The sequence below is a fragment of the Myxocyprinus asiaticus genome, chromosome 49, assembly GCF_019703515.2.
Source record: "Myxocyprinus asiaticus isolate MX2 ecotype Aquarium Trade chromosome 49, UBuf_Myxa_2, whole genome shotgun sequence".
Classification (NCBI taxonomy): Eukaryota; Metazoa; Chordata; class Actinopteri; order Cypriniformes; family Catostomidae; genus Myxocyprinus; species Myxocyprinus asiaticus.
In genome coordinates, this window is record NC_059392.1 from 3,934,655 (window position 1) to 3,958,445 (window position 23,791).

The window sequence follows — 23,791 nt, forward strand, 5'->3', positions numbered from 1 at the left end:
TATCACTTTTTACATTCTTGAGCAAAACAGTGATCTGATGACAAAATAAGTTAAGCGGAAAAATATCAGTATTGGCCAACGATTTTTAGTTAAAATGTTATCGTATCGGCCAAAACTTTTCATATTGGTTTATCTCTATATAAATCAAATAATAAAAAAAATGAAACCTGTTTTAAGAATGTTTTGGCATTTTTAACCTACATTTCTGGTTGAAAACGTATCGATTTTGCTACGTTTGTGCCTCTCATTCACACTGGAAGAGCATTTTCGTCCACCAAAAACTAAAACATTCGAAAATGCCCTCTAGTACCGCATACTTTGGAATACGATGACATTTAGAAACAAAAAACCTGAAAACGTGTAGACTTAGCCTGAGAAAATATTTTTTGTCGTGCACTGTATAAACATCATGATAAATGTTGTAATGTTATGATGTGTGGGATTGTGCTGGAAATGTTTAGTTGCTGATGGAATAAGTGTCGAGCTTGTGCAAACACCGAGCAGCCTTGAGATAAGTTGCTAATTGTTCCACAGATTTGTTTGTCTTACGATGTTAAATTGTTCCGCAGAGGAAGATTTAACTGTACTGACATTGCTTAGACTGGGTTTTAGATGTTGATTTTTCCCAAATAAAAAATGAAAGCCATGTCACTAGTATTTGATTTATAAGTCATGGTTTTTCTAAATCATTGCATTTTTCTTTTTCCTTTTCCGAAAGCTTGTCCCAGTCATAGTCTGAAATCAGTGAAACCTCAATTCAAACTCAAGAGGTATTTTTCAGTAATCTCTCTGGGCATTATGGAGTACGAACTCAAAAAAGAATCTTAGTAGAAGCAAAAGACTATGATGTCATAGTCAGATCATTTACAGCGGTCATTAATGTGCTTCAGTCTGCTGTGACTCCATTAGTGCAGCACTTCTGTTGAAAGTTTATAGATAGTCCTAGCAGATGTGTTATCCTGAGATGTTTTAGAAAGAAATACAATTAAAGGAGTAGACGTATTAGGATATTCGAATATGTAATTGCTCAATTAAACCCACACATTTGAATGGACTACAATAGAGAATAGTGAGAATAGTAGAACAGTGTTTGGTTCAAACCCATATCACTTTCGATCTACGGTGGAACACAAAAGGATATTTTAGGCAGAAAACAGTGTGCATGAAAGTGAATGGTAACTGAGGCTGACTTTTGCGTAATGGGTTTTAAATTTAAAAACTGAATTTTAGGGGTCTGGGTAGCTCAGTGAGTATTGACGCTGACTACCACTGAGTGACTGCAGCCAGGTCCCCTAAGCAACCAAACTGGCCCGGTTGCTAGGGAGGGTAGGGTCACATGGGGTAACCTCCTCGTGGTCACGATTAGTGGTTCTCGCTCTCAATGGGGCGCATGGTAAGTTGTGCGTGGATCGCGGAGAGTATCATGAGCCTCCACATGCTGTGAGTCTCCGCGGTGTCATGCACAACGAGTCACGTGATAAGATGCGCGGATTGACGGTCTCAGAAGCGGAGGCAACCGAGACTTATCCTCCACCACCCGGATTGAGGTGAGTAACCGCGCCACCATGAGGACCTACTAAGTAGTGGGAATTGGGCATTCCAAATTGGGAGAAAAGGGAATAAAACAAAAAACAAAAAACAGAATTTTCATTTTCAGATATGCTACATTGATTTTTCACCAAATGCTAAACTAGACAAATTGTAAAAATGGTTGACTGACATGCACTCAAACAACATTTTAATAATAATAATAATAAAAAAAAATACATTTTTGAACTGTGTAAATATCAATTATTTTCTCAGTAGTAACATGTCCATGGCCCTGTCTTAGTTGAAATATGCATTATGTAAACTGGTGAATTTTGGCTGCTTGCATTTATAAACATAGTTCATAAAAGCTGGAAAACATGCATCATTTTTCTTAGTAACTTCACTATCGTAGACATCTCAAACGTAATACTGTTACAAAGGAAATAGATACACCTCAACATAGATTTTTTCTTGAATTAATGTACTGTTGATCCATGCATCCCCTTAAGACACCTACAAAGACACGTCTAGACAGGTTCTAACAACAACTGCATGCTTTCACAATCCTCCAGGCAGTGGTCATGCCCAGTCTTATCTGACTTATACATTGAAGCTTATAAAAGCCAATAAAACATGCCGGAATAACAAACATGCTAAACAGAGATTTTACACTGAAATTGTGTCTCTCGTAGCAGTTGTTTGGCATTAAACAATATTGTAACTTATTTCACTAATGTTTTGTGAAATATGAAGGATGGTTACTTAATCCTCTGGGGTTTTAAAACGACACTAGAGTAGGAACGGACACAGGAGAAAGCCGTGGGTGGTATTTTCCGTGAATCAATGAAATTGTTCTCAAGGCGAAGGGCGACTAGATGGGAGTCGTTGTCATTCAAGGGGTCACAGATGGCATCTTCGTTTATATGCCTGTTGGACAAAAAATAAACACATTGATGATCGTCAAAGTTCTCCATGGCATTTCATATATCTGAGGATAATGTTTCATTTTGGCCCCGTTTACACCTGTTATAAACATTCTTCTTGGGTGATCTGATCATCGAGTTTGTGAGTACATCAGTACATCACTTACTAAATACTGTACTGTTTTGCACTGGAAATGCATCTCCTGTTCATTTCCATTCAAATGACTTTTACCGATAAAACGGTGTGCTTGATGACGTCATTCTTTAAAACAACACACCATCACATAAGTTTTGGTTAAGCGCATAATAAATATGCCCTTGATCCGTTTCCATACAAAATGGTGTGTATATCGCAAATTGTGTACCTTTCGCGTCCCAGCTGTCCCCACATTTGTGTAAAATGGAGAGAATATTGAGACGATTTATTGAAATTGGCCATCTTACAGTCATTTTAATTTCACCTAATTGCCGGTGTTGTAGTTGAGACCAGCTCATCCAAGTCCAGTCCGAGACCAGAAGAGGGTAGAGTCTGAGTCACGACCAAGACTGGAGAGGTCCGAGTCGAGACCGAGACCAGTAAAGGCTGAGTCTAAGACAAGAGTTTTTTATGAATGTATTAAATGTAAAGTTTAAAGAACTATTGACTCTAGAGAAAAACAACTGAAAAACAGCATGGATGGGTGCAACAATGCATTTGGTGTGAACAGCCCCTTATTAACAAGACACAGCACCAATGGAAGTTTCTCAAAGTTACCTCTTTTTTTTTTTTTTTTTAGACTGTAGGCAAATATCCACTTTATCGAATGATTGGTTGGTTTTACATTTTCTAAAATATCCCGATGCTGTTTTAATGAGTGAGAAGCTGCTGCAAATTATTCAGTGAGATAGCAGTCCGAACTAATCTGACAGAATAGCCAATCGATCCAAACCTTTTTGCTAACCTGTTTGACCAATTTGTAGAAAAGAACCGACTTAACAGAATAATTTAATTCTGAACTGGGCTTCACTAGTTCTGATTCTTCACAGCAGACTGAAATGCATGACATACGTCATGATCTCTGATATTGTCAGTCAAAAATGTTTGTCAGATAAGTCGAAGCTTTCACTGTATATGTTTTGAAAAAGGACTCGACTGGACTCTGGGTTAAGTCCGAGTCCACACTTGTTCGGGTTCAAGACGAGACGAGTCAAATTACTCACGAGTCAATGACAAAACCAAGAACATGAAAATATGGTCTTGGACTCGGACTCAAGACCGATAATACTACAACATTGATAACTGTAATAGTAAGAAACATCAGAAGATGACGTCGAAATGAAATGGAGATAACCTGGGGTTAATTTTACTGGGCATTTTGGTAAAAGACACCGTAATCTTTTCTGGAGGGCAAATGCGCAGTCATTAAAAATTCTGGAAAAAACATCCATCAAGAATAAAGCTAATGTCCTTGTCTTTAATGAAATTGAGGAGAACTCAAGTCTCCTCATCAGTGCAAGTGTACCTCTCTGTTATGCTGTTTGTTGTTAGGACAAATGTGATGTAAATTCTGTTATATGACACTACATTTTTGTTTCCAAACTAGTACTAAAGTTAAATGAAAAAATATTATGCTGACACTCTGACACTTTCCTTCCTTTTCGATGCACTAAACCTTTTTTTTTTTTTTTTGCAAAAAAAAAACAAAAACGCTGCACTGTCACTGCATGGTAAAGCAAAAGGTGTTATACTTCTATATTTTAATCTCATCGACACCAAGCTGACGTTTGAGTGAAATCATGGCCGATCTAAGGGGGGGTTGGGTGGGCATTGCCCCCCTAAAATTTTTGTGCCACTTGCAACCACATATATGGACAATTTCCATTTTTGTGTATGGTATTTTCTAATTTTACCAAATTGGATGGTACGTTTTTTGGATCTGGATGCATGAGGACGGATTAGCATTTACTGTAGTCACATCCATTTTTGAGTACTTCCGAATGTAGTTTGAGTGATCCAATTACAAAATGTTTGGGACTCTTTGGGATTGCCCAAAATGGGTATTAATTACAGGAATAAACAGCGTCACTGTTACAAACCATTATGTCACAAGAAATTATGACACATTGGACCAACTACCGTAATTTGCATGAGGCTAGAAATGTACCTTATTTTGTTGCTGTTAAGTCGGAGGAAGTGTAATGCTGTCATCTCGTTAACTCCTATGGGAACAGCTGTGAGCTCGTTATGGTCCAGACAGAGTTCAGTCATAGTGCTGAAGGTGCCAAAGAAGGACTCTGGCTCAATGCCTTCACCGTCCAGTTTGTTGTAAGAGAGGTAGAGGTACTCAAGGCCAGGCTCCATGTGTGCAAACACATATCCTGGGATGCGTTCAATCTGATTCCCGGCCAACACCAGGTGAACCAATGACTTAGGAAGGAAGGATGGAACCAGATAGAAGTTGTTGTGTGAGAGATCTATAGATTCGAGGTTCCTTTTAGAAATATTGAGAGAAGTGAAAATGTTAATTTGTTTGAAAACATAGACTCAAAAGCAAAATTCTGAAATAGTTTTTCCAATAATCTTCCATTGAAAGGAAGCAAAAACTTCCAGGGGAAAATTCACTAAGAATGATTTGCGGCTGATGATAGCATTGTTAATTTGCAACCGATTTGCTTAAGATTTATGCAAATAGGTAACAGCGCAAACATGGCCAAAAAATCATAATTTTATGAATAACTGCTGTCAAAAATTATGTTTTAATAAAATTGCATTTATCGCCTTCTTTTTGATGCCGTAAAACTGCAATTTTAATTTACATGGAGCTATACTATATTAAGCCTAATTCACAAAAAGGAGGCGTGTTTGCTCCGAAAAGAATGATAGATTTAATTCAAATATAAATGGCGCGGTGCTGTACCAGCACCTGGTTAACCTTGATTGCGAGAGGTTGGCAAAAGAATTCAGGATTTTGCCCTGAAATACCACGCACGAAAGTACAGAGGCAAGAAAAAGTATGTGAACCCTTTGGAATACTTGCATTTATGGATAAATTTGTCTTAAAATCCTGATTTGATCTTCATCTAAGTTACAATAATGAACAAACACAATCTGTTTTAACTAATAACACACAAATTATTGTATTGTTCTTGTACATATTGAATACATATGTGAACCCCTAGGCTAATGACGTCAACAAAAGCTGAGTTGAGTCAGTTGTTGGCAAATTAATGAAACAAGATTGGAGGTGTGGGTTAGAGCTACTTTGACTTATAAAAAGTACTCAAACAGTTTGCTATTCACAAGAAGCATCTGCTGCCGTGGTCCATGCCATGCAAAAAAGAGATCTCAGAAGACCTACGATTAAGAATGGTTGCTGTGCATAAAGCTGGAAAGAGTTACAAAGTTATCTTGAATAGCTTAGATATTCATCTGTCCACAGTTAGACAAACTGTCTATAAATGGAGATGATTTCGTACTATAGCTGCTCTCCCTAGAAGTGGCCGTACAGCCAAGATGAACACTGCAGAATGCTCAGTGAGGTAAAAAAAAGAACCCTAGGTGACAGCAAAGGACTTTAAATAATCATTGGAAATGGTTAACATCTCTGTTCGTGAGTCTACTAAATGGAAAACATTAAACAGGCAAGGCAGGACACCACGATGGAAGCTGCTGCTTTCCAACATAAACATTGCTGCATGCTTGAAGATTGCCAAAGACCACCTTGACACTCCAAAACGCTACTGGGAAAATGTTTTGTGGACTGATGAAACTAAAATTGAATTGTTTGGGAAGAACATGCAACACTACATATGGCATGAAAATACCAACATGAAAACATCCCAATGGTGAAGTACGGTGGAGGAAGCATCATGATTCGGGGCTGCTTTGCTGCTTCGGGGTCTGGACCGCTTGCCATCATCGAGGGAATAAGAAATTCCCAAGTTTATCAAGATATCCTTCAGGATAATGTCAGGGTGGCTGTCCGCCAGCTGAAGCTCAGTAGAAGTTGGGTGATGCAGCAGGACAATGACCCTAAACATCAAAGTAAATCCACTACAGAATGGCTTCAAAAAAAGAAAATCCACCTTTTGGAGATTTCCCAGTCAGAGCCCAGACCTTAATCCAATAGAGATGCTGTGGAATGACCTCAAGAGAGCCGTTCACACCAGACATCCTAAGAATATGACTGAGCTGAAGCAGTTCTGTAAGGAAGAATGCTCCAAAATTTCTTCTGAATGTTGTGCAGGTCTAATCCACAGCTACCAGAAACTCTTGGCTGAGGTTACTTTTTCCACAGCACTGTGAATGTCTAATGGGATGTGTTCAATAAAGACATTAAATATTATAATTGTTTGTGTGTTGTTATCTTAAGCACATTGTGTTTGTCTACACTTGTGACTTTGATAAAGATGAGATCACGTTTTATGACCAATTAATGCAGAAAACCAGCTAATAATTTTTCTTGCAACTGTAGCATAACTGTTTAGTAAATTGTTCCCTCTAATTTTCTATTTTTTGCTTTCTTTGCATTGGCTTCATTGTTACACACCTTTGATTGATCCAGGCTAATGGCGCAATCCTTGACTCATCTAGTTTGTTATGTTGTAGCACAACAACGTTGATGTTTGTTGTGTCGTTAAATGCCGTTTCAGAGATTTCTTCAATTCGATTATTTTCGAGGTACAACTCCTATATGTCAAAGAGATTACAAAGTAATTGAACAGATTGTTTTGTGGAATAAATAAACAAGAAACACTTGTTGCTTGGCGAACCAGTAACATTTGTGGCGCTTCAAACTACTGTGGTGAAGTCATGGTGTTGGTTAACCGTAATTGCTGTTTTAGTGCCACTGGTTTCCACAGGTACAACCAATGCTAGTTTATTGAGTATAAACATATGCAATTAAATTCCACTTCAGAGCAAGATGGTTTGAGGATGTCATGATTTCATCTATTTCTTGACGTTTGCTAAGCCTAAAAGTAGATTCCCATTTCAAAACTCACCTGTAAAGATGCAGGTAGGCCCTGAGGAATGGTACGGAAATAGTTTCTGCTCAGTCGAAGATAAGTCAGCTCTTTCAGAGGTTTAAAGGCCTGTGGATTCACATTACCTTCACTGAGCAAGTTTCCCTCCATTTCTAAGGTAACCAGACTGCTAAGACCTGCCATGAATTATGAAACCATTCACAAAAAGATTAGTTTATCATAGTGAAACATTTGTGAAGGAATATTTTGTGCTAATGTTATTAAATTAAATGTCAGCATTGTCACAGATGTTTCAGTTATGCTTAGCACATTTAAATATTCAATTTTGCACAATTTGTTTTTACCTTCAAAGCTGTTTTCCTCAATTTCCTTTAGATTGTTCTCATTTATCTTTAGCTCCTGGAGTGTTGATGGGAGCTCAGAGGGAATTTGTTCCAGAAGGTTTCCATCCAAGTACAAGCGAGACAGGAATTTAAGGCCCTTCATAAAAAACCACAAGTCATTAGTATTCAGTATTCTGCTTTGAAAGGATTTCTGCCAGTGCTTTCAGTACATATTAGTTTGCAACACGTTAAGTAAATGTATCTTGATGGTTTGCATCGCCTAAGCCAACTCTATAATTTGTCAACAAGCACTGGTTTCCTGATGGCGTATCTTTTTGCAATTATCACTCCAAGCTTGCTGATGAAATGACGTAGAGACTGTCCCTGCTGAAAACAACAGCTGGCTGGATATAACTGATTTAAGATGGTCTTTCAGCCCGGCCAGCTAAAAGTTCCCCAAACCAGCCAATTGACCAGCTAAGACCAGCCAATTGACAAGCTAAGACCAGCCAACCAGCTAGGCTAGTTTGAGCTGTTTTTTTTTTTTTTTCTAGGACTAGATATATACAACAATCAGCCACAACATTAAAACCACCTGCCTAATATTGTGTAGGTCCCCCTGTTTACACAAAACAGTGCCAACCTGCATCTCAGAATAGCATTAAGAGATTATATTTCCGTCCACAGAACTGCCACTCACTGGATGGTTTTTGTTTTTGGCACCATTCGGAGTAAATTCTAGAGACTGTTGTGTGTGAAAATCCCAGGAGATCAGCAGTTACAGAAATACTCAAACCAGAACATCTGGCACTACAATCAAGCCACGGTCCAAATCACTGAGATCAATTTTTCCCCATTCTGATGGTTGATGTGAACATTAACTGAAGCTCCTGACCCATATCTGCATGATTGTATGCACTGCACTGCTGCCACACGATTGGCTGATTAGATTATCGCTTGGATGATTGTTGGTGCCAGATGGGCTGGTTTGAGTATTTCTGTAACTGCTGATCTCCTGGGATTTTCACGCACAACAGTCTCTAGAATTTACTCCGAATGGTGCCAAAAAACAAAAAACATCCAGTGAGCAGCAGTTCTGCGGATGGAAACACCTTGTTGATGAGAGAGGTCAACAGAGAATGGCCAGACTGGTTTGAACTGACAAAGTCTACGGTAACTCAGATAACCACTCTGTACAACTGTGGTGAGAAGAATAGCATCATATCTGAATGTTATGCTGAGATGCAGGTTGGCGCTGTTTTGCCGGCACGAGGGGGACCTACACAATATTAGGCAGGTGGTTTTAATGTTGTGGCTGATCGGTGCATATATGGCACTTTTATGTCATGACAAAAACATTTTTTAAAAACCTCACTATTACTTTCAGATGATGAGCATATTTCTGCCGTTTACAGCCGGGTGACTATAGGAAAGTCTTGCATGGCGTACCCTCTGTTGTTTCTCTTGACCATATGCCATGGAATTTTGTTTTGGTTTCAAAGGCTGTGCAGAAAAACATGGTAACCAGTATCAGGTACAAGTGGGCATAGTGTTTAAATTAAAGTAGAATTCATTAAACTTCTGCAAGTGTGATATGGTGTTAGGTAAAGGGCAAATCATTGAAGAAAAAATGGTAGTTCAGCACTGTCAGATTTGCAGATGGTATTGTTTTGCTTGTCTAAATCAACAAAATTTTACATGGACGTAATTGGGAATTTCTGAACAGTGGAACTAAAGGCCGCCATGGAAAGGGACATTCTCTCATTTGCTAAAATGTTGTTTGATCCTAATAAGAGATCTAACAAGACATGCTGTAATGTACAAAAACTTTACAGTTTCACGCCCAGAATGGGGGCGTTCTCATGATGACAGTCAGATTATTTAAACTGTCTGTCATTATATCAGCAGCCTATTTAAAATTCTAAACATATTATGCAAGATTGACCTTTTTCTTTGCAGAGAAATACCTAAAGTTTTAAGATTCAAGACCAAATGATTAACATTCAGTAGTGTTGTGAATCTTTGGGTTGAAAGCGAATTGATTCGATTCATGATTTATAGGTTGTTGGTTTTTTTTATCCCCTTTTCTCCCAGTTTTGGAATGCCCAATTCCCACTACTTAGTAGGTCCTCATGGTGGCGCGGTTACTCACCTCAATCCGGGTGGCAGAGGACAAGTCTCAGTTGCCTCCGCTTCTGAGACGGTCAATCCACGCATCTTATCACGTGACTCGTTGTGCATGACACTGTGGAGACTCACAGCATGTGGAGGCTCATGCTACTCTCCACGATCCACGCACGACTTACCACACGCCCCATTGAGAGCGAGAACCACTAATCGCGACCACGAGGAGGTTACCCCATGTGACTCTACCCTCCTTAGCAACCGAGACAATTTGGCTGATTAGGAGATCTGGCTGGAGTCACTCAGCACACCCTGGATTCGAACTCGTGATTCTAGGGGGGGTAGTCAGTGTCAATGCTCGCTGAGCTACCTAGGCCCCCGATTTTTACATTTTTGATTTGATTTAAAATAATTATTATTTATTTATTTTTTTTTTTTTGCAAGTTAAGAAGAACAGGGACTAAAACTGAAATGTTTTTCATTTCGGTTCGTTCTGAGCAAAAAGAGTATTTTTTTTTTGTATTTTCAGAAGTTCTGCAGTCTCCTTTCCAAAAGGTTACCGGTTAGAACAAAATAAAAGAACGGTTAATAACGTTCTTTTTAAAATGACAGTACTCTGTGCTAAGGGGTGGGTGAAATACCAGTTGCAGTGTTGTCAGATCTCACAATAGAAATAAGCAACCTGGTCTCGAAAAACAAGCCCAAAATAAGCCACTTGCCTCACCAAAATAAGCAACATTTAGCAATAAATTATTTTCCTGTGTGGTGGATTTATCAGCATAGAAATGATAACAGCATACAGTTAATTAACAGTAAAGTTTAATTTTATTTACAGATCTACTCAGTCAAAACCTGGCAGCATCAAATCTGTTTTAATGCATCATATCTAACAATAATCCAGTGAAGACTTGGAAACAACTGAGAAATGCACTTATTACCTCTAATAATGATTTCATTGTATCTGGATTAGCTGTACATGTATATGTAGTAATTATAGTTGTTAAAAAGGTCTTCATTCATAGAATGTGACATCCACAACGGGCGATTAAGAAATGTGTGATGCAGCAGTTTCCTTCAGGATCAAAGCACATGTTTCATTTTTTCAGGAAGTGGTGTAGTTACAAACATTTACTGTGATAAACCCTTTGGCCTTTAGTTTCATGAAAAAAATTATTGAAACAAAATTAACCAGTAATAACCGGTTATCAGCATTTAAAAATAATGTTTTCACTCCGGAACAATTTAAAATCACTTTGTTCTGGTTTTCAATTACGTTCGGCTAAAAATTTCATTCGTTTTCAGTTTTCGTTCCTTGAACCATTTTTAGTCCCTTTTTTAAATACTCCCCCTAATGTGTCTTAGGCAAGTAAAAGAGACGTGCTAGAGAACGATGCCGTACATGTCTCCATTAAATCACACATGTAACTAATTAAATTTTTATGTTTTCAAATACTGTACACTGTTTTGTCGAATCGCGATAAATTCGATCTTTAGCATTTTAAATCAATTATTGACCATATTCTCGATTCAAATATTTTATTTCAAGATCACTGCATACAGATCAGCAGGATTAGTAATCGATGCATTGAGAAAACAAGTGAATCGTTACACTCCTATATTCAAGCAGCGTTTGAATGTTCGATGCGACTAAATAATATGAATGTGTTAAATAATTGTACCATTTTTCGAGCTATCCAGTCCCATGCCAAATTGATGGATCGTTGCAGTTTGATATTTCAGGCCACGTCCGCGCTAATATGTTTTTGTTTAAAAATGTATTTTGCTACGTCTAAGCCTCTCATCCTCACTATAACATTGTTTTTGTCAACTGAATATTAAGACTTTCGAAAATGCTCTCCATTACCACATTCTCTGGAAAACGATGACGTTAGAAAACTGAAAACGAGTTTTTAAAGATTCGCTGAGAATTCTAAGAGATATACTCACTGAGCACTTTATTAGAAACACCAGTACACCTAGTTTTTCATGCGATTATCTAATCAGCCAATCGTGTGGCAGCAGTGCAATGCATAAAATCATGCATATATGGGTCAGGAGCTTCTGTTAATGTTCACAACCATCAGAATGGGGAAAAATTTGATCTCAGTGATCCGTGGCATGATTGTTGATGCCAGATGGGCTGGTTTGAGTATTTCTGTAACTGCTGATCTCCTGGGATTTTAACACACAACAGTCTCTAGAATTTACTCTGAATGGTGCCAAAAACAAAAAACATCCAGTGAGCGGCAGTTCTGTGGACAGAAATGCATTGTTGATGAGAGAGGTCAACGGAGAATGGCCAGACTGGTTTGAGCTGACAGAAAGGCTACGGTAACTCAGATAACCACTCTGTACAATTGTAGTGAGCAGAATAGCATCTCAGAATGCACAACATGTCGAACCTTGAGGCGGATGGGCTACAACAGCAGAAGTCCACGTCGGGCACTTTATTAGAACCATAGAGTTCTAATTAAGTGCTCAATATTGTTTCGCTTCGTCTTGGATTCTCTTCTCGGCAAAAGAGATGTACCAAAATATTATGGCAACATATAGAGTTTATGTGCTCATTAAGTAGTGAGTAAACTTGTACTTTTCACTTACTTTAAATGCTTGTGGATCGATCCCAGATGACAAGATCTTGTTTTTTCCCAAATCTATCCACTCTAGGTTGGGAATGCCATTGAATGCTCCAGCAGGAATGGTTTTGATTTCATTGCCTGTAATTTCATAATGCGTGACAAGATATCAAAATCAGCCTCAGTCAGCTCTGTAAACATAAATGCTGGCTTTAAACCATTGGCATGTCAATTCGATTTAGACTTGATTTCTTGCATGTTTCTCAGGTAATGTCTAGGTTCCACTGCACTGTCGGTGTCTCTTAGGGTCTGTGATTGGGGTTATGCAGGTACGCTCTATTCCTCACTAGAGATGGGGAAAAAAGCTATTTTAAAGTATTGTGATATTTTACCTCACAATACAGTATAATACTCTAAAGCCAAGAATCAATATTTTTTGTTACAAAGTTTTACATTAATATTTTCGAGATTGACTATCTCTTAGATCAAGTGTGTAAAAATGTACTGCGGCATTATGTCAACATACACTCAATTATTTCTATTTGACTAAAATGCCATTATAAGTACGCTGGAATCAAGGTACGCTATTCCCTCATGTCATATTGTTATACTGACTTGCCTATGCTCTACGTTATTTATGTTCTTTATATGGCTCTACGCCGAAAGTTTAGAACTTGTATCACAAATCCAATGATGCTGAATGAAAAACTACTGAGTAAAAGACTGCAATATATCGCAATACGCTAAACAAGAATAATTGCAATATTATCGAATCATGACCTAGATAATGATACAATATTGTATCATCCCTGCTGATTCCTCACCCTGTAGGCTGAGTGATTTGAGTTCAGGGATGGACAGTGGAGGTATATTCGTCAGTTTCGCATTCTCACAGGTGATGATGACGTCGGAGATCGAACAACCTGGAGGTAGCATGGTGGTAACCATTTCAGTGTGTTCAGGTTCCTCCTCGCCCAGTTCAGGTTCCTCCTCACCCGCTTCACTTGGCTTCTGGAGAGGTGGGAGAGGAGGAGGACCTGGGGCTGCTGTTGGCTGTGCTGGTGGCATTTGGAAAACGTCCCCCCTCAACAAGACAACTTCCTCTTCTTCAGTGGCTTCATCTCCACGGAGTCTTTCCTAGTGGAGGTGGGGGAAAAAATAAATAAAATCTAAAAAAACAAGAAGCAAATTTGTTATTTTTGTTAAAATTTTTCACTTTAATATTTTTGGGAAAAAAGCCATTGACCACCTCTTGGAGCAAGTTTGTGAAATGATGAAATGGCGCACACTTACTTATTTCTATTCGACTAAAAAGCAAACTCAGAATGAGCTAAGAATATTAATCTTGGTGCTCACTGTACGAGTTTTACTGTCCTTTGTGATTGCTGCTTGTCAGACTGTACAATGCACAGCATAAACAAGACTTTGGTTCTAGCTGTCCCGATTGTCCGTGTTGACTGAGTTTTTTATTACAAAATATCTTGCACTGGCAGAACTTCGTCAGAGGCTAAAATTCATCGCAAATGCAATTAATCAGGCGATGGTGAACATGCCTCACTAAGCGATCAAAAACTGCCGACTTTGCCCTACAACAAGAGAAATCTTCTACAATCCCCGAATTTGTCTTAGACGGCAAAATTGTAGCTCAATCAACAGCATTTGTAGCATAATGTTTATTACCACAAAAAGTTATTTAGACTTGTCCCTCCTTTTTCTTTTCTTTTTGTGATTTTCTTTTTTTTTTTTGTGATTTGGAATGCCCAATTCCCAATGCACTCTAAGTCCTCGTGGTGGCGTAGTGACTCGCCTCAATCCGGGTGCTGGAGGACGAATCTCAGTTGCCTCCGCGTCTGAGACCATCAATCCGTGCATCTTATCACGTGGCTTGTTGAGCGCATTACCGCGGAGACCTAGCGTATGTGGAGGCTTCACGCTATTCTCTGCAGCATCCACGCACAACTCACCACGCGCCCCACTGAGAGCGAGAACCACAATATAGTGACCACGAGGAGGTTACCCCATGTGACTCCACCCTCCCTAGCAACCGGGCCAATTTGGTTGCTTAGGAGACCTGGCTGGAGTCACTCAGCACGCCCTGGATTCGAACTGGGGTGGTAGTCAGCGTCTTTACTCACTGAGCTACCCAGGCCCCGTCCCTCCTTTTCTTTAAGAAAAGCACAAATTTGGGTTACATTGAGGCACTTACAATGGAAGTGAATGGGGTCAATATGCAAATGTTAATATACTTACGGTTTCAAAAGTATAGCCACAAGATGTAAACAATATGCACGTTAACATGATTTTGATGATAATCTTTTCTAGGTTATTTCCAATTTTATAACTTCGATGCCATGATGATATAACCCCTAACCTTAACGATGATTTGAACAACTTTACAGCTCAAATAATACACCATTTTTACATAAGAATCAATGTAAGTGCTTTTATAAAATTATAAGCTTTACATTTCTGTCTTTAAAACAATTCAAAAATTGGCCCCATTCACTTTCATTGTTATTGTCTCACTGTAACCCAGATTTTTGCTTATTTGTTTGTTTGTTTTGTTTTTGAAGAAAACAAGGGACGAGTGGAAATGTATTTTTATGGTAATCAACATTATGCCGTAAATGGTGTAGATTGAGCTTAACTTGTATTGAACATTCATTGCAAAGGCAATTTTTGTCAAAGACTGGCAATTTTGACCTATGAAAATAAATCTTCTATGATCCTGATCCTGAAAGTGAAATCCTGTACATCCTGTCCAAAACTGTACAATGTGAACCTGGATTAGTTTAATTTGTAAGGATGTCCATACAGATCCGCCATACGTCTAGACTGGATGGGTTTTCGTGTAATGAGAAAATGCGGTGGAACCAGTGTACACTATTTTTACTAACACGAGTCTATTTCCTCACCCAAGGGGTTTGTAAGAGAGTGAAGGGGTTTCATACTGGAATAAAAAAACAAAACGCAACATAAACCATACGCGTTAATTTTCATTTTAACCATCCTTGTGTTAACGTAACTTCACTTTTTCTCTGTCCTTGCATGCGCTGTGTATATGTGTGTGTAGAGAGAGCAGGAGAGTCGTATGGATTACTTTTGTGTTCAGCACTTGTTGCGCAAGCACTATCAATAAACTAAACAAAACGAATCGCAGTATTATCAGATCATTATGTCCTGATTCCCACCCCTACTTCCTGTGCACGTTCAGATGCTTCCTCCAGAGCTCTCAGCATCTCCCTCTGCTCCATCTCGAGTCGACGAGCTCTCTCCTCCTCGACCCTCTGCTGTTCCTTCATCCTTCTTCTCCTCTCCTCCGCCGCTACTTTCTCCTCTTCCTCCTCTTGTAGCCTCCTTTGCTCATCCTCTTTTTCTCTGGCAGCCTTCTCCTCTTTTGACTTCCTCTTTCTCTCAGCTTCCTCTTTCTTCTGCTTCTTTCTCAGCTTGCGTTCTGCATCGTTTTTGCGAATCCGTTCCTCCCCTTCTTTTTTCTGTCTTTCTTTCCTATCCGTCTGTCTTTGAGATATTTCGGTATCAAGCTTGATAGGATTGTTGGGAACAGGGGAGTCACCAGAATATTCAGGGACATCGAGGACTGAGATAATGGCAGTCATATGTTTATAAGGCAAAGAGAAATAAACATCACAATTAAAGGGTTAATTCACCCAAAATGAAATTTATATTCACTTTGGAACACAAATGGTTAATTTTTATGTATTCTTGTCCACACAGTGGGCCTCATTCATGAAACCTTCATAAATATATGAGTAAATTCGGAGTAATTGGCATGTAAAATGGACCTTCCCGAAAACTTTTCGCTGGATTCACAAACGCTTTGTGCTCCCCAGATTTGTTAGTAAAACATGTGTATGTTAGTGAATTCCAAACATTCATAAAGAGGGGGCGTGTGCATGTTCATTCACAATTATCATAATCCATGCCCATGAAAACACCATATAAGGAAGGCACCAGACTCGCTAGTAAATGCTGTCAACACCTATGCAAAAAAGTAATGAAATCATTTTTATGAATGAAATGCATTCACATCGTAAAATTTTGATTTAGCAAGCACAACAGCATGTTAAAGAAAGTGAGGACTTACTGTCATCGCATGTTTTTGCTGTCATATGACGCTCTTGTGAGTCAAACAGTTCAAGAAGTCTTTTTTGAAATTGTTTGAAATGAGTGTAAAAAATGTTCAGTTCACACCGGGAGGAGGACGTCCACCACCATTAACCTTCTCTGGTTCAGTTCGCAGAACATCACCAGCATCATTTGAAACTTCTCGGGTCAGTGCCGTTTCTGACCAATTTGGCACCCTAGGCGAGAACGCTAACAAAGGACGTAGTTTTGGTCGGCACGATGAAGTGTTAGCGAGTATTTCCAATTTGGAGACCCCTCAGCTAATGGCGCCCTAGGCGACCGCCTAGTTCGCCAATGCCTAGAAACGACCCTGTCTCGGGTAAATCATGATGGTAACAGTGATATACTTGCAACTGGAAGAATTTCAGAGAAATTAATAGAATACATGAAGAAGATCTTTGACCAAAAATGCTGTAAGATATTACAGATTTGTAAGACATACGACAGCGTGCAGGCTTTTTCTATTTTTCTCCCGTTGTATTGTGAACACACCTGTCTGTGATGTGTTTATTTATAGGTTTAACAGCATTAGCATTGACCTTACGTTATCAACTGAATGCGATTTATCAATGCCTATACTAAATTATGAAACTAAATTAAATAAAAAAAAACTGTCCAACCAGTCACGTTAGAGGGCATGAATGTTTTCGAGAAAAATCAAGCACTTCTGCTGGAAAAACGATAAGCAGAGTTGGTTAAAAATTATACTTTGAAAAAATTAATTCAAGCAGTAAAGAAACGTTTCTAAATAAGTATAGGCTGTGGATTAAAAAGAAAACTTCTTTCTTCTTTTTTTAATAATTTATGTGATTTTTTAAGGTTAATTTCATTCATTTAATTATTAGTAAATTTTTTCATTACTTATTTAATTTCACTTCTATCAAAGTCGAATAGCAGTTTGTCTGAAAGAACACAACACGTTCAGATGTCTTACGCACGATTTTCACATGGTCGGGAGCAGGTGTAAATTTAGTTCATACCAACTAACGTTCTGAATATACAAAAACTTTCATGAATCTGAGAATTTACGTCAGAACGGCTTCTTTTTATCAGCTCGTGTTTCAAGAATAAGGCCCAGTGATCGTTCATAGTGACCACGTCTGTCAAGCTTAAACAAAAATCACCATAAAAATACATACACATTATTTATTGAGTAAATAATAACAGAATTTTCATTTTGTCATTCTGAAATTTTGCTGCAGGTGCAAATGGTGTACATCGTTATAAATTTGTTGTTCTTTTTCCAAACCTGGGTCAATGCAAATTGGGCAGCACTCTCCGAATGGTTGAAATTTGAGTTGGCACCGTAGGACAGGACACTTTATTTGGTCACAGACCACCTCACCACTGGAGCACAGGCATGTCACACATGGCTTTGGTGACCACACCATTGTATCAAACATAGTGATGCCCCGAAACACACAGTGCTCAGTCTTCCCTGAAATTATAATAATAAGAGGAAAAAATTGTTTAATACACAACCTTTAAGATACAAGACAAGTTTACCAGCCGCATACCTAGGAAATACCAATATTTTGAGCTTAACTTGTATTAAACCTGGAATATTCATTTAAGGGCCGTTAAAACAGAAGGCATTCTTGTGCTAAAAAAAAGCTAGACGCCGTTCAATGATCATAACAAAACACAGATGTCTCAACACACATTTTTTAAAGGTTGAAGTTCTTTTAACTTGACAAGGCGTCTAAAGAACGGGGCATTCCTGCACAAGACGCTGAAAAAACAGCAAGATACGGTGCAACAAAGATGTCTGTCCAATGCATGTTTACGTAGAAAACCAATGTAAATGCAGTGCAGATGGTCGCACAAAATGCGTCCGGTGAACGGCCCTTTACAGTAGAAACCGAGTCTAATGGAAAGCAGTGTTTTTCTTTCTTTTTTTTTTTAAATGGGGACACACAGACTCTTCTTTGAGCTACTTTGACTTCTCATTTGTAAGAATTACAAGGTTTCTATTTGCATTAACGCTAAAGATGCTATCTGGTTTCTCTTGTTATTTTTTAGCCATTTAAAATTGGTGGTACCACCCGTGCTCTTGCTGTGGTGCAAGCGAATGTTTGTGTTTTGTTTGCAGGTTAGCACTGTCACACCTAGCCAGTGTATAACCTAGAGATGTCAGTCGATTAAATTTTTTTAATCGCGATTAATCGCATAATTTTTGTAGTTAATCGTGATTAATCACCAATGTTAAAAAAGCTGAAATTTGACACTATATATACTTCTTTTCTTGTCAAAATACATTTATTTCCAACTTAGGTAAGAAAACAAAACAGTATGTAGCAATATAATGCTTTATTAACATTTTCCCAAACAAAGCCTTTAACAATATAATCAACAATGCACTAAAATATCACCTATTCAAGTAACATTTAACGTTTCCCAAAGCCTAAGTGGGAGTTTGACTAATTGAAAGAACCAGTCCCCACATAGGCTGCATATTCATTGCAATGGGCATTAAATCTCTTAAACTCGGTAGACTCTGGCTATCCGCTTTGTTACAGCAATTGTGAAGCTGAGTTCATGATTCACGTCAGAGCGCCAACTCCACATGAAAAGCGCTTGCAGAGAAAAACGTCTCATTCTGTGTTTTGGTGTTAGTTCAGATTTGGTGTGCGTCTTTGGTTATTAAAACGTGCCTTACATAGGCTGAAAAATACTTGATTTCTATCACAAGTCCCATCTAGGCTTGTTTTGTACATTAAATAGTGGTAAGAGCTCCTTTTGCCATCATTTGATCACTATTACAAATGCTGTTGATAGAAAATAATTTCTTCCCTCAGAGACTTATTGTGGTCACCGAAACGCACTTACTATGGTACTTATGGTAAGTTTAACTTGTATTGAACCCAGAACAGTCCTTACAAAATAACCTCTTTTCTAAAAACATGGACACCTAGTTACTTTCATTTGCTTGCTATTCGTTCTCAATTAATTTAATGCACATTGTTGACCACATCTTAAACTTAAATCCATAAGTTGATCCTAAGAATTGTTTTGGACCAACATGATCTTTTCCTACAGGGAAGACCCAAGCACCTTTGAGTTATGTACTAACCTGGAGTCACATCATAGTTTGGCTTTGGCTCCTTGGTGTTCTTGTAAGATTCAATGAAAATGGATCCATCCTGTCCATTGCCTTCTGGCATTTTTCCCTGCTGCAAGACGGCATTATAAGTCTGTTTCCTTGCTCGTTTCGGTCCGACACCTCGCCTTCTACCTCGTGTCAAGGGACGTCTCTGATCTTCTGCGAGACTGAAGGTCAGACAGACGAAGATTGACAGTACCAGAATGAGGTTTAGTCTCATGGCTGAAACCTGTGGGATATAAGACAGAGGGATCCTCATATAACTCTGCTAATGTATACTTTCTGCATATATATTTCCATAATGATAAGTTATGGCATTGCAGGTGATCCGGCCTCAAACAGCTTGACATTGAAAAGCCAGACAGCTCTGAGGGAATAGTTATTTGTAACACCTTTACTGTACAACAGTAAAACTGTTATTTAGGTGTGTGATGGGTGGTGTTTAGGGGACTGCAGGAGACTCTAAGTATTAGGTTGAAATTTAACAATCATAGCATGACTGAGAATCGACTGCAGGTCTCGATTGACACTGATAATCCCAAGGTCGGACAAATTGGACTGTTATAAACAGCGTAAATGGTTTGTCATAATTTAAGATGTGGATTTTATCCAAATATTTGTACTTTTTGGGGGATGTGAAAGTTTTAAGATTACATGCCTCCTGTTCAAAAAGTTTGTAATGTACATGAATAAGAAGTAGGTATGTGCAAATCTACACATTTTCGAAACTGACTTTGGGGGGGGGGGGGGGGCCGGTTTACCAGATCATCTAGTTGACTAATAGGTCTCAAGGAAACCCTGTATAATTAGCAATCCTCCGTTGAAAACAGCGCAATGGAGCACAACGAAATGCAACTGAACGCAGGGGTTGGAGATGCAAATTTAAAAGTGGAACTGATTTTTTTTTTACTTGACACGGCATCTTAACATAATGCTCATAACACTCGTTGGAAAAGATGCTCAAAAAACAGTAGCATTTGCGACGCAACAGCCAGAAACGTCTGCATGCATGTGTATGGCTGTAGTATTGGTGCTTTTAAGGGGGTGAATTGAAAAACAACTAAAAGTGGAACTATTTTTAACTTAAAACGCCATCTTAAAAAATGCAACACTCATAGAGTGAGATGCTTAAAAAAACAGCGCGAGATGCAACGTAACAGCCAAAAATGTCTGCATGTATCTGTATGGTTTTAGTAGCAGTGCTTTTTAGGGGATGAATTTAAAAACACAACTAAAAGTGGAACCTGTTTTTAACTTGACATGCCATCTTAAAAAATGCAACACTCATTGCGTGAGACGCTTAAAAAAACAGCGCGACTTGCGACACAACAGCCAGAAACGTGTGCATGCATGTGTATGGATATAGTATTGGTGCATTTAAGAGGAAGAATTGAAAAACATAACTAAAAATTGAACTATTTTTATCTTGACACACCATCTTGAAAAAAATGCAACACTCATTGCATGAGACGCTTAAAAAAACAGCACGAGATGCAACGTAACAGCCAAAAATGTCTGCATGTATCTGTATGGTTTTAGTAGCAGTGCTTTTTAGGGGATGAATTTAAAAACACAACTAAAAGTGGAACCTATTTTTAACTTAAAACGGCATCTTAAAAAATGCAACATTCGTGGCGTGAGACGCTCAAAAAAACAGCGTGAGTTGTGACGCAACAGCCAGAAACGTGTGCATGCATGTGTATGGATGTAGTAGTGGTGCTTTTAAGGGGATGAATTTAAAAACACAACTAAAAATGGAACTATTTTTATCTTGACACACCATCTTAAAAAATGCAACACTCATTGCGTGAGACGCTTAAAAAACAGCGCGAGATGCAACGTAACAGCCAAAAATGTCTGCATGTATCTGTCTGGTTTTAGTAGCAGTGCTTTTTAGGGGATGAATTTAAAAACACAACTAAAAGTGGAACTATTTTTAACTTGATATGCCATCTTAAAAAATGCAACACTCATGGCGTGAGACGCTCAAAAAACAGCGCAAGATGCGACGCAACATCCAAAAAGTCTGTATGCATGTGCATGGCTGTAGTGATGGTACTTATGAGGAGATGAATTTAAAAACACAACTAGCAAACTGTCTAACAGCTAAGCACAGCACGCTAACTAAAGCACTGCTGATAAAAAAAATATCAAAACTAAAATGTAAAAGACTTAATAGTAAATTTAAAATATAGTAGTTAAACATCAGTAAAATCTAAAACTAATTGACCTCACCAGTCGACAAGTCAGGTGTTAGGTCACGACGGTCGACTAGCCATCCATCCCTAATTTTTTTTTTATACAAATATAATACTTTTCAAGTTGTCTGAAATTCTCGCAAAAGAAAAGCCAGTCCAGAACAGGAAAAAAGGACAACACGGATTACAAAATTACAGTGAACAAGAACTGAAGAAATAGCTACGAAACATATGTATGTGTGTGGAGGGCGTCTACAAACGTCAATCTGATCCTCAGGCAAAGCCATACGGTTAGCATTAAATCAGAGCTGCAGTGAGAAAGGGGGGAAAACCCTGAAAAGTGTAGAAGGGGGGGAAAGAGGTGGAAACAAGTTTTAATTAACAACCTCTTTAGGATGACCAGGCTCAGATGGAAAGAATCTATAAGACCGAGGGCTTATAGAAAGAGAGAGGGCTAAAAATATTCCACCATGAATAAAAACATCCAAGAGGGGCGTGCATGATATGAGGTCCCCCTCTCTGTATGGGGTAATGAAAACCAGGTATAGTAAAGCAATAAGCATTTTTACAGTCCTGCAAAAGACTGCAGCTGTATTCAACGATGATGCAGACATATTTCCGAAGAAGTTTGTCACGGCAGATGCAAGCCTGAAGATGCCCCAAATAAGTCATGACGGAGAAGTGCTGCATATCATCAAACTGCATGCAGAGAAAACTATTAAGCCCTACAGTCTTAAAAATGTGACATGCACCCCACAGATGGAAAAAATAAGCAATTAGTGTTGTACAAAAGTGTTTTACGACATTGCTAAGAGTGAGTGCGAAAGGAAAGAGTCGTTTGTACGTTACCACTGGTTTCAGGCGGTTTTGTGAGGCCAAATATTTCCGCTCTTTTCCAAGTGCTACGGGATTTGCCAGCAGCGCAAGAAGTGTGTGTGCGTCTGCTCCACAAGAATGCTGATAAATGTCAAAAACAGACAGGGGCTGCTCTAGAGTTTAGTCAGGGCTCGCTCGGGCAAAACTTCTCCAGTTTTGTGTCTGAAAGTTTCAACAAAATGAGGGTTGTGACAAGATACTGCCTTCTCTCAGAAGAAAGAACTGGTTGATTTTGCATGTCCTAATTACTAGGCTAGTAAGAATACTGTACTCTACAAAAGATGTGGCATCTGGCTTGTAATTAGCTTCTGTGTAAAAGCATAATGTACGTTCGGAAAATGAGGTGTAAATGCACACATTTGAGCATTTTTCCAAGCCCTGAGACTTGAACAAGCAGATCACAGGGTTTTTAGACTGGTTTTCAGGCTGTTCTCTGCTGGTTTCAAGCTGCATTGGTCGACCCCTACGGCCCAATGAGACAGCCCCTTCTCTTGTTTCAGAGGGTGGGCACATTTGAGCCGAAAAGTGGGATCTCAGCTGTTTCGCCTTCCAGTTTTGCATACAGAAGGGTCGTGTTTGGTCAACAAGTGTTTCTCTGGTTGTCAAAACCAGTTGTGTGATATAATTAGATGTCTAAGCTTTAAATGTTTTTTTCCTGCAAATAATCTGTGTTTCATTATTTTATGACCAGTATGACTCCAAACTTTAAGGATGTTTATATTATTGGTATATAAAGGAATACTTCAGGTTCAGTACAAGTTAAGCTCAATCGACAGCATTTGTAACATAATGTTGATTACCAAAAAAACAATATTTTCGACAAATCCCTACTTTTCTTCAAGAAAAGCAAAAATCGAGGTTACAGTGAGGCACTTACAGTGGAAGTGAATGGGGCCAGTCCATAAACGTAACACCAAAAACCCTAAAACTACCATAAAAACTATGATTTAAACAACTTTACAGCTCAAACAATACAAAAGTTTTAACAGAAGATTAAATGTAAGTGCTTTTCACATTTCCATCTTTA

General features: G+C 38.6%; 1 protein-coding gene across 3 annotated transcripts; it reads right to left on the minus strand.

Annotated features, from left to right (window-relative positions):
* Nucleotides 1-1,016: 1,016 nt before the first annotated feature.
* ecm2 (extracellular matrix protein 2, female organ and adipocyte specific) lies at nucleotides 1,017-22,875 on the minus strand. 3 transcript variants are annotated; one of them, XM_051694214.1, is made up of 11 exons: nucleotides 22,738-22,875; nucleotides 19,661-19,919; nucleotides 17,837-18,025; nucleotides 15,639-16,039; nucleotides 13,266-13,578; nucleotides 12,467-12,582; nucleotides 7,763-7,898; nucleotides 7,437-7,594; nucleotides 6,983-7,122; nucleotides 4,598-4,924; nucleotides 1,017-2,457 (listed from the first exon to the last, which is right to left on the minus strand). In XM_051694214.1, the coding sequence occupies exons 2-11, from the start codon at nucleotides 19,908-19,910 to the stop codon at nucleotides 2,289-2,291; spliced, it is 2,199 nt and encodes a 732-aa protein (XP_051550174.1). In that variant the 5' UTR covers nucleotides 19,911-19,919; nucleotides 22,738-22,875; the 3' UTR covers nucleotides 1,017-2,288. The 3 variants fall into 3 exon arrangements, with proteins under 3 accessions (XP_051550174.1, XP_051550172.1, XP_051550173.1); XM_051694212.1 differs by having other exon boundaries at nucleotides 1,018-2,457; nucleotides 15,633-16,039; XM_051694213.1 differs by lacking the exon at nucleotides 22,738-22,875 and adding an exon at nucleotides 21,926-22,048 and having other exon boundaries at nucleotides 1,018-2,457; nucleotides 15,633-16,039.
* Between the last annotated feature and the right edge of the window lie 916 nt (nucleotides 22,876-23,791).